The following is an 11,712-nucleotide window of genomic DNA, read 5'->3' as shown; positions in this document are numbered from 1 at the left end:
TGCTATTGCTTTGCTTGTGAATTTGTTTTGCTTAGGCTAAGGTCCGCTGTTGTTGTTCGAAACTACTTTGGATTGGATTGAACTCCAACCTCCTACATATATAAACCCAAGATTACAGATTACTTCTTTGAAGACAAAATTTCTGTTAATAATTACTTTTTCTCATCAATTCTCTACGGATTTGATTGAACAGCTTTTAATTCCTGATAGTTATACAGGTTGTCAATTTCTTAGATTAAGGCTTATAATACCATATGGGTGTTCACCGATCACTCACTGATGGATCTGATTTATATTTGATCTTAACATTTAGTTTTTGCATAAACAAAATAGAACTGCAACATAACTAAAAACTATGTACACAAAATGATACTACAATATTTATATTCCATAATATAAAATGCATGTAGATTACATCTCTACTAATAATATGAACAGACATAACTAAGATTCTCCTCCAAGGCAAAGCAAGAAAAAACTCAGCTTTGAACCAAGGTAAGAAGATATTATCATACAATAATATCCTACAAGAGTAGCACTACAATTGTCAAAAATTCCATTGCAGTAGCCACCAACCTAAGAAACTAAAACCTAATCATATTATATAATATAATAATTATGCATGAGATGAGACCCTTCACTAGAAAATAAAAAATTACATAAAAGGACACAAACTAACAACACTTTCACAGAGAATCCCAATCAATCTCATAAGAAGGGTACTTCAGCAAATTAAAATTTTCTGAATCACCCTCCCACTGTGGCTCACCAACATCACCAAAAGTAAGATCAGAAAGTGGTGAAGAACCTTCAGAACCTTCACTCTCAGTAATCACCGAAACTGCTTCAACCTTACAACACTCCTCTGGCTCTGAATCCTTCTTCAAATCATCAACAGACTCCTTAGAAACCACCTTAGAAGCGGCTTTCGACTTCGATGCCGGCGTCTTCTTCGGCTTCTCTGCCTTCCCCTGTTTCTGCATCTCAGCTAAACCTTCACAAATAGCTTGAAGCTTAGCATCAACAGAAGAAGGAAGAGGCTTAAACTCACCAAATTCACCACCAATAATTGAACCTTGGTGTTTCAAATTTGGAAAATTTAACCTAGCAAAGTCACCACGTAGCTTATAAGCAGCTTTGTCGTAAGCCAAAGCAGCTTCTTCAGCTGTGTCAAAGGTACCAAGCCATAACCTTGTTCGGTTCTTAGGTAGTCTTATCTCAGCAACCCATTTTCCCCAGTGCCTTTGTCTCACTCCTCTGTATAGCTTCGTGGGTTTTGAAACACCACCACCCACATGCTTCATAGGAATTGACTTTGGACTGAGAAAACTCAAAGTGTTACTAAGACAACGTTGTTGTTGTTGTTGAAGTTGTTGTTGTTGCATGGTGAAGTTTTGTTGTTGGATTTGTACTTGGATTTGGTTGATTTGTGATGGTGTTAAGTGGTTGAGACCAAGAAGAGAAGGAGAAGAAGGAGGTTGAGCAAAGCCAATGAAGTTTTGCTGTGTGTAGAAAGGAGGGAGAGAAGAGAAAGAAGGTGTAGAGAGAGAAGGAAAAGAAGAAGAATAAGAAGGTGATGGTGTTGAAGATGAAGGTGAAGTTGAAGGACTTTTGATAAAAGGTTCAAGAACTTCCATTAATTCACCTCTAAATGGATCTGAGTTATGAAACTGTTGCATGTTACTGTAATAATCCATCATAGCTGCCATAATATGTAAGAAAAAATTATAACCTGTGTCTTAATAAAATTGAAGAACAAAGGCTAATTAATTAATTAACACTAAACAAAGGATTAAATGGATTTTAAATAGACAATCCTTTAAATCCTTGGATTAAAACAAAAAAAATTAAAAAGAGCCTTAAGGGATCAAAAATAACCCTTGTGACTGATAAAAAAAAAATGTACAAGTAAATGTTCTGGATCTCGATTCTGAAAAAACACCTGTTTTTCGAAAAATTCTTCTAAGTTTGTGACTTTTTAATTTGATTAAAAGACAAACCCAAAAATCATAAATTGAAAGACAGATGATTAAACAGAAAGGGATTCAGAGAAGTGGGGTGTAACAGAAGGGGGGGTAAAATAAAATTTAGAGAATAATTGAAGAACAACAATCTAAAAGCTCTTGAAAATGTTGAAGACAAAAAATTGATTTCTTTTTTGTGTGTACCTCTCGCCACTCTTGATTTGGTTTTGAGACTCTCACTCTGTTATATAGGACCTTGTCACCTTTTTTTTTTTTTTTGAATGTTAATTATGTAAATAACCGGGTATTATTAATTGATTGAGGTGAGAGCCAATTGGTTGGTGACGCGTGTCCATGTTGATCTGGTTACTCGACACGTGTCCTGTGAAAACAGACAGGTGTCGGTGTGATTAGTGTTGTTGTTTTCTTTAATTTTGTCGTAATCATGTTGACCTTATTAGTGCGCGTTCATTCCAATTTGTTTTTTGTAATTTACTCTTAAAAAATAATGCACTCTATGCACCTTTCTCTTTCCGCTATGTATATGGCGTTCATTGCACGCTTCCATGATTAAAGTAAATTTAAAATAATGAGCTAACACAATTTGATTCATTCTCAATTTTGTTTAATTGATAAGAAGTTGATTTATGATCATAAAATATAATTTCATTCACAATGTCGATATAAAAGTCTTGTTGATAGATATTACCTTCGTCAATAATCTTTGAGTATTGAGATCTGGTTTATTGACAACATTTGAGTTTATGTCTGTCCGTTTTTGTGGTTTAGCGGGAAAAATGTTTGAGTGTACGTTGGATTTTATGGTGTGTATGTTAGAATCATCACAATCCATCATGATTTTATCGAAGAAAAAATGACTAATTTTCATGTATGATTATGGTATAATTATCGTAATATATAGGATCCTGTTTTTTCTATCAAATATTTTTCTAAAAAATTGGTATCCGATTTAATGATCGACTTATAGAGAGATCAATTCTACCTGCTATGACTTTGATTTTAATATCAAAGAAATTTAAATTAATTAGCTTAGAAGTTTCAACTTGTACTATATTATTATGAAATGTAAATCTACATCGGTTCAACTAACAAGCAACTACTAATAATTCATTTTTTAAAAAAGTGAGAATTGAAATCAGAAATCGTAAATGAGAAGATAATATAAATTTATGAGGAGGACGTAAGTGTCCCAAATGAGAAGCGGGCAGCCGTTTTATCTTTTGTTTGTGGCTCAAGAGTTAGTAACAGTCTTTAATCAATGACTCTTTTGTTTATTTGTTTAATGGGGAATTAGTTACTTTAGTCCCTGAATGAGGAACGATTCGTCAATTTAGTCCCTGAATGCAGATAAATTGCAAAATAGTCCCTGAATGTAGACTTTGTTAGTCAATTTAGTCCCTGAATGCAGACTCCGTTAGTCAATTTAGTCCCTGAATGTAGACTTCGTTAGTCACTTTAGTCCCTGAAATTGACCATGCAGGGACTGTTTTGCATATTATCTGCATTCAGGGACTAAATTGACGAATCGTTCCCCATTCAGGGACTAAAGTGACTAATTCCCCTTTGTTTAATTCAGAATCAAAGCCACTTATATGCTCAACTCAAGCACTATATTTTTTCCTGTAATAAACTAGACTCGAAAGTTCTATCTTGTAGTTATAAATAATTAAAGATTGTTAGGTCATAGGAGAATATCAGTGCCAGTGGTTTTTGAGTCCAAAAAGAGAATGAAGAAGGATCTAGACAGAAAAATAAATAAGAGAAATGACTTTCTAACATAAATTTGACATTAAAAAATTTAGATGGTTAATGTAGTTTAGATATGTGATTAATTGTTTACTCCCATATTATCGGTTTTGTTCAATCGCATGAAGTTAAGAATGTGTTTGATTTGTTAAAACATAGAGTTGAATTGAATAACTTTTTTGTACTTTGTTTGATTATGAAAACTGATCATACCACCGAACAAAACAGATAGTAAGGGAGTGAACATAACAAAACTTCTTATTTTTCACCAATCTTTTTTTTTTCTTTTTCACTAATCTATGAAACAACTTTTTATTCAAAGTACAACTTATCAAAATTATCAAAATATGTTTTTTTATGTTCAAACATAATATTATCTCTCCATAGCTCTCCAAAATAATTTTGTATTATCTTGTATAGTTTTTTTTTTTTAAGAAATCAAAATGGAATATATTAATACCACAAAACTATCCCTCCAGCACAAGGTGTACCGAAGAGATAGACAATAATTACATCAAAGTGTCACCGGTAATTTTACTAACAACAAAATTGGTTAACCAATGCCCAAGCAATCGAAGGGATTATGGCACCAGTCATGGAAATTATAATAACAAGTAATAGAATAAGCTTTAAACCAATAGAAGGAAAGTAGCTTAATTTTCCAAAACGTGATATGGTGTGCTTTCTTTTGCACGGAAAATTCTAGCGTTCCTTTCCTTCCAAATTACCCAAGTGCTTGCAAACCAAACTAAATACATAAAGGAGCACCGGGAATTAGCGATACCTGACGCAACATACATAAAGAAACTTGTACTGGTTTGTGTATTATTTACTACTCTCTTCGGTCCTATTTACAAGAAATAATAGATTTTTTTAGATACATTGAATAATTTATGTATCTAGTTTAGATTCTTGACTAGATACATAAATTATTTAACGTATCTAAAAAATAATTTTTTTTATAAATAGGACCGGATGGAGTACTTTGCAAATTGAACGCAGGCAAAGTGTCACAGTTTATTAATAACTAGACTATAACCCGTGCGATGCACGGGTATATATTTTTTTTGAATGGTTTTTTAGAGTTTCATGTATAGTTATCAAATTGACTATATTATTAGAAACATTTAATGGAATACAATAGTGTTTTAAAAAAACTAAAGCGATTCATTAATTGACTGTATGATGTATATACTCCATAAAAAAAATAAAGAATAAAAATGAAATCAAACATTCCTTCAAAAAAAAAAATGAAATCAGACATATATATATATATATATATATATATTCCCTAATTTGAAATGAGACATATATATTGCTTATAGAAATGTTATAAGTGGCTATATTAAAATAATGATTAATAACGTAGACAATTTGTCAAAAAGTTCAGTCATGCATTAAGGTTAGTGGACGGGGTTTAGTGGTAAGTTATGATGTTGATAATAATAACCGTGTGGGTAGATATTAATAAGTGGTTAGTGAGTTACGGATAATGTGATAGTGGGATATTGGATATCAATTAATGGAAACAAAATTAACTCAAAAAAATTGTTAGTGGCTTAGTGGTCAAAATGTTGAGGAGAAGCTATTGGTCTTGGGTTCGATTCTCAGAAGAGGTTTTTTTCATAAAGATTTTTTAAGCTAATAAAAAAAGGCGGGATTAGGGTTAATCGGGGCTACTTGCAGACTGTCTAACATTTATATATATAAAGATTCATTCAACTCAGTTAATCAGTTAATTTATCCTTGTCACTTTTTGGATTCAGGTGGTTCTTCCTTAGCACACCTTGTGTTAGGGAGATCTTTTCGAAGTGGTAATACAAATTCATTTTAGTCTCTTCAAAAAACAAAAAAAATGTTTTTGAACATCATTAACCACAATTATTTATATGTATATCTGAATAAAAAGTTTGATTATTGAATATCGTGTATATTTGAATAATCGAAAAATATATATTTGAACATAATTTTAATTGTTATTGTTGTTATTGGATATATATTGTATATTTAAACATATTCGTTGATGATATTAAAAACCATGGTTAAGTATGTTTAGTAAGTGGTTAGTAAAATAAAATTTGGGAAATTAGTCACTTTAGTCCCTGAATGGGGAACGATTCGTCAATTTAGTCCCTGAATGCAAATAATATGCAAAACAGTCCCTGCATGGTCAATTTCAGGGACTAAAGTGACTAACGAAGTCTACATTCAGGGACTAAATTGACTAACGGAGTCTGCATTCAGGGACTAAATTGACTAACAAAGTCTACATTCAGGGACTATTTTGCAATTTATCTGCATTCAGGGACTAAATTGACGAATCGTTCCCCATTCAGGGACTAAAGTGACTAATTCCCCAATAAAATTTAAAAAATTAAGTGGCCAATAAGCTGTGATACTTTATACGCGACATCACAGTTTGCAATTAGGGATGACAATGGATAACCAATGGGTAGAGTACTATAGTATCATTTCTCATACCCGTATTTGTAAAAAGAATAATGATAAAGTTCCCGACAAAATTATCAAGAATTTATCCCGATAACTGTAGCTAGTTAATACAAAAAAAAAAAAAAAATTGACACCACTACCTCCTTTATCCCACCAAATCCGGACTGTTCACCAATACATGCTTTACACACATGCCTTCTTGAATTTTCACGAGATATTCTTCGGGATCTTTAGCACTGCTCTTGTAAAAAAATGACCGTACCTGATCCTTTACCCTCGTGGGTAACAACCCTTTTCCATACTTTATGGGCACTTAAGTGCCCATACCCGTATTCATTACCCGCACCTTATTTATAAAAAGACAATAAAAATCATCACAATTGAAACAAAACTATGATCCAATTTTTTTTAAAGCAACTTATAAAAGAGTAAAAAATCGTAGTATTTAGCCAAATAAAAAAACATCTAAATAAATATGTATATGCGGGTTGCGGGGCTGGGTAGTATAATGCTTTTACCCGCACTCATATCCATCTAAATTTGAGTGTAATTACCCGGTCCCAAACCCATGTCCATGAAAGCGGAGTTTTACCCTACCTATGCAGGTATTTTTTACGGGTGCCCATCGAGTCTGGGACCAATTGGCATCTCTATTTGCAATGAATATACCACCATCTTCTAGAGATGTAAGCGGTTCATACCAAACTAATAAAAACATTAAACCAAATTGTCAATCGGATTGATAGGCTTACCAAGTTTATTGAGTCGGTTCAACTTAACCAAGACTTCTACCAAAACCCTTGCACCAAACAACGTGTGTGCAAGTTTACTAAGCTTGCTCGGATTATGTTTCAGATATATCCATTTTTATTGCTTCTATAGGAATTAATATGCATATTTTATATTTATTTTTTTTCATTTGTATTTTTTTTTGTGGTGGCGAGGTTTGAATCCCGGACCTTGCATATATTATGCATTGTTCCTACCAACTGAGCTAAGTTCACGATGACTTTTCATTTGTACTTTGTCACATCTATCATATTGAACTCATTTTTCATTTAATGATTTTTATGCTTTTTTTAATTTAATGATTTTTATGCTTTTTATCAAGTAAATATTTCTTTTAACTATTTTCTTAACGCTATATAAGTTAGAATTTTAAAGGTATTTTGATGTAGTAATTCTTAATCCATTCGATCTTTAATAATATGTTTGTCAGGTCAAGTAAGAGTCAATATTTTTTCATTGCTTTTTTAGACGAATCGATCATCCAATTCGATTCAAACCAAATCATTGATTTAGTTTGATTCGGTACCACTTTTTGAAAAATACTACAATCAAATCAAACTAAATCAATGTAAATTTGGTTTGTTTAAACAATTTTTAACTGAAAACCAAAGCTATTACACTCGTACCAGTATAGGAGGTGGTAATGATCATTAATTAAGCACGTAGAAAAACCCGTGCATTGTACCAAAAAGTTGTTCTTATTACAGCTGATACAGATACATACATATAGAATAGGAGATTGATACATAGGCATCAAAATAGAGACGTTGGTTGATCTAAAGTTGAAGAGACGTTGGTTGATCTAAAGTTGAAGGAAACGAAATTATTGTGAATGTAAGATGTCATGATTTTTTTTTTTGGCCGGGGCTTGCATATTTTATGCATTGTCCATACCGACTGAGCTAAGCTCACAAGGACATGTCATGATTACATCTAAAGGGAAATAAATTATTACATTTTTGTGAACATTTCAATATCTTAAAATTTAGCTGCGTATAATATCCAAAATTCAATTATTTAGAGGCATATAATTTTCTTCGCATATATTCATTTTAAATTTTGAATTTTGAATTGATTTTTTTATATATATTTATTTATTGAATGAATTTAAAAAATAAACTTTCTCTATTAATAGAGACTGGAAAAGTATTCTTTTGACACACTCTATTGTAGTCACAAGATCAAATAAATAGTATTCGAGCGCACACATAAATAGATTATCCTAAAGAGAAATGTTATCAACACACATTTTAACATATATTTTTCGACACACTCTGTTTAATTGGTTAAAATTCACATGATCCTACTAAATTTATTTGGATCCCATATGATTTGGTTGAAACGATGTGAATTTTAACCAATTAAAAAAGATGTGTTGAAAAATATGTGTTAAAATGTAGGGTCATGTTAACTTATGCCCTAAGGGCACAAGTTAAGAAGTTAAAAAAGGAATTAAAAGATAACTTTTGCATTGAAAAGATAAAATTTTAAAATTTAAATGCATTGAATGCACACTTTCCAAAAAAAAGTTTCTATGTATAGTTTCTAAACTTGTGCCCCAGGACACAAGTTAACATTCTTCCTATCCTAAAAACATTCAATCATTTTAACAATTTCCACTTTACTATTGAAAATAATGCATGGTGGGATACCATTTGTTTGACCATCATAAATTGAATTAGTCAATCTAGGTCACTTTTATCGTCGATCCCGTCGTGATGAGGATTGGATGAGTTAAGTTGATCCGTTTTATATGTTCTCACATTCACAAACTTCGAACAATTTGTCATAGTATCAATTTAATAAAATACTTAGCATTAATTTAATAAGCATCTCCGTGTATAATTGCATTATGCACCATCCATACTTCACGGTGGTGCACGTTAAACCACTCCCGATAAGATCAACATACCAAACAAATCAATAATTTGAAGAGTCTTGATAATTTGTGTTCTAAGCGCACATGTTAAAGAACTCTATAAGAGTAGTTTTAAATTGAAAAATATGATATTTTAACTTTTCAAAAGTTAAATGCATAACTTTCAATAATATATTCTTTAACATGTGTCATTAAAAATACAAGTTAACCTTTGCCTAATTTAATATGTGTATTGCTATTGCACGCATATGGCCAGATTAGATCAGTTGGCTCAGACTTTACAAAGTGGCAATTACTTGAATTTGCTGAGTTTAGAGTTTTTATCCATAAATCTAACCTAAATAGCTACTACAACTTAGCAAGAGATTTAACTTACTAGTACAAGCAAAAAGTGAATGAGTATTGCTAACAAGTGTTTCAATACACTTTAAGATTCCAAATTAAGAAAATTAAAACACAATGTTGATGGAAAATTATTGGTGGCAGTTACTTAGTGGGGTTGAGTTGATGGAAAATTAAGACACAATGTTACTGTTTAACCACCACTAGAATGAATATCAATCAAGCAAGGCAAGAAAATAAAAACTACTTAGGAAGTAAGAATCAAAACTACAAAGTCCAAATTTTGTGGTGAAGAATTTATTAAGTTTGTCATTTTGTACCCTGATTTTCAACAATTTGAGCTGGAAAGGTGGGAAGATTGAGTCAAGTGTGTCATTGATTAGAATGCTTGCGTTGTTGAGAAGTTTAGGCATTGAATATTTTGGACCACTTTGCAAATTGAGTAACAAAGCCAATGAAATCATCGTTTTCAAGTCACGCCAAGAGATATTTCTATCTGATTTGGTGGGGGCGCAAGTTACTCAAATTTCAACTTTTTTTACGGCATCGCACATGCTTCCCATGTATAATCATGATTCATATTGGGTCATATACATCATTCTAGTTCCACCACTCTTTTTTATATTCCCTTTTGAGTTCTCAAAGCCTTATAAAGAGGAGAGCAAAAAATGGCTTTTAATTTTCATTGAATGGTTTTGGTTGGGATTCCAAATCTAGACATGGCATTGGTGAGCGTTGGCGGAAGGAGATAGCCCCCCTTAAACGATACTCCCTTCGTTCCTTAATAGATGACCTAGTTGACTCTAACACACATACCAATGCATATATTTTATCTTTGATATCTTCAATTCTCTACTAAAAATAATTATGAAAATTTAATATTTTAAAAATATTCTTCGAGACGAATCCAACAATATCTTACATGATATTATTTATCTTCGTGAATTAGTAGAAAAATATGGTCAAAGTATGTCAAGTTAATAATGTATATTGTCAACTAGGTCATCTATTAAAGGACGGAGGGAGTAACAAGATTAGAGATAATTTTGGATCAATTTTTGGAATAAAAAAATTGATTTTGAGATACAAAGGTACTCATCTTCAAATCTTGAGCAACTGCCATATATCAATGACTTATATTGAAGTGGTCCTAGTTAAACCAATATATTTGGTAGTCCAGACTAAACTTTATCTAATGGATGGATCTTAGAGATAAAGTTTGGATCGATTTTTGGTAAAAAAAAGTCGATTTTGAGATAACCAACCTTATTGATTAAGGAATCTATTAAGGCTCTGGTTGGTAAAAATAGCGGATAGTTTATAAACTAGCTGATAGCTGATGACTGATAACTTATAGCTAATGACTGATGAGTGGTAGCTGATAAGCTAATTGAAGTATTTGGTAAAATTAGCGGTTCAATTAGCTGATAAATGTAAAATGACATAAAAGGACATTATTAATTCATAATAAAATTTATATCAATTGATATTTAAAATATTTTCTTTAAAAAAATATTTAGAATACTTAAAATTTAGTAGTTTAAATTTATTATTCATGTTTCTTCTCTCTTTTTTAAGAAAAATAAAATACGTTTCTATCTATTCATTTTAAATTATAAATCTAAGAATAAAATGATAAACTATAAACTAACAAAAAAATGTTAAATTTATCTAAGAATGCGTATATGTATATATGTCCCTTAAAAAGAAGCGTAACAACCTATGTGTTTTTTTTTTAAGAAAAAAAACGTAACAATATATGTATTATTAGAAACGTAACATGTTAATATATATATATATATACACACACACACAAGTAACATTTTGTTAAAAAAAGAATATAAAAGTAGCATGTTAGTCAAAACAATATTTAAAAAAATGTTAGTCAAAACAAAATATATAAACGTACATTAAATCAATTATAAAGGGGTAGAAATGGATTTTAGATAAATCAATAAGGGTAAAAATGGAAGAAAATATGATAAGCTATAAGTTATAAGCTCAAACGCTACTTGGAATAGCTTCTGAAAAATAGCTTATAAGCTCGTGAAATAAGCTATAAGCTCATGGTAAAAAGCCATTACCAAACGAGACTTTTTTTGCCATAAAAGCTTATAAGCTATGAGCTATAAGCTATAAGCTACTTTTCTGGTCTTACCAAACAGACCCTTAACAAATTTTGGTTTAAAAATACAAGTTGTTAATTTTGTCCTAGCAATAATTTCATCATTTTTTGATGCAAACTTACTTCTATTATTCTATTTATTGCTTCAAGATGGTTAAATTGATTTTGGTGCGACAAAAATTGATTTTATGACCGTTTGATTTGGTTTAATCAAATTAAATGTGTTTTAATTTTGAAAGTTTTTGATTGATCTGAATTATAATTATAAAAATTCTATGGTACAATTGTAAACAATTTTGACGCAAAATTTAACATATACTAATACGTTAAAAATTAACGTTTCTAAATAACAGTGATTGATTATGTTTGAAATAAATAAGTGTTAAAATTTATAT

At 30.9% G+C, this 11,712-nt stretch overlaps 1 protein-coding gene across 1 annotated transcript; it reads right to left on the bottom strand.

Moving 5' to 3' along the window:
* Nucleotides 1-358: 358 nt before the first annotated feature.
* Nucleotides 359-2,182, bottom strand: LOC146940148 (ethylene-responsive transcription factor RAP2-4-like). Its single transcript, XM_085753769.1, has one exon. It carries the CDS (start codon nucleotides 1,707-1,709, stop codon nucleotides 687-689), a length of 1,023 nt encoding a protein of 340 aa, XP_085609895.1. The 5' UTR covers nucleotides 1,710-2,182; the 3' UTR covers nucleotides 359-686.
* Between the last annotated feature and the right edge of the window lie 9,530 nt (nucleotides 2,183-11,712).

The sequence above is a fragment of the Medicago sativa genome, chromosome 3 (assembly GCF_051527215.1).
Source record: "Medicago sativa cultivar Bolivia chromosome 3, Bolivia_mono, whole genome shotgun sequence".
NCBI classification, from domain to species: Eukaryota; Viridiplantae; Streptophyta; class Magnoliopsida; order Fabales; family Fabaceae; genus Medicago; species Medicago sativa.
This window is presented reverse-complemented; position numbering and strand designations above follow the sequence as displayed.

Coding starts and splice junctions, on each gene's coding strand:
- LOC146940148 (XM_085753769.1), bottom strand. CDS start 1,709: ATGGCAGCTATGATGGATTATTACAGTAACATGCAACAGTTTCATAAC.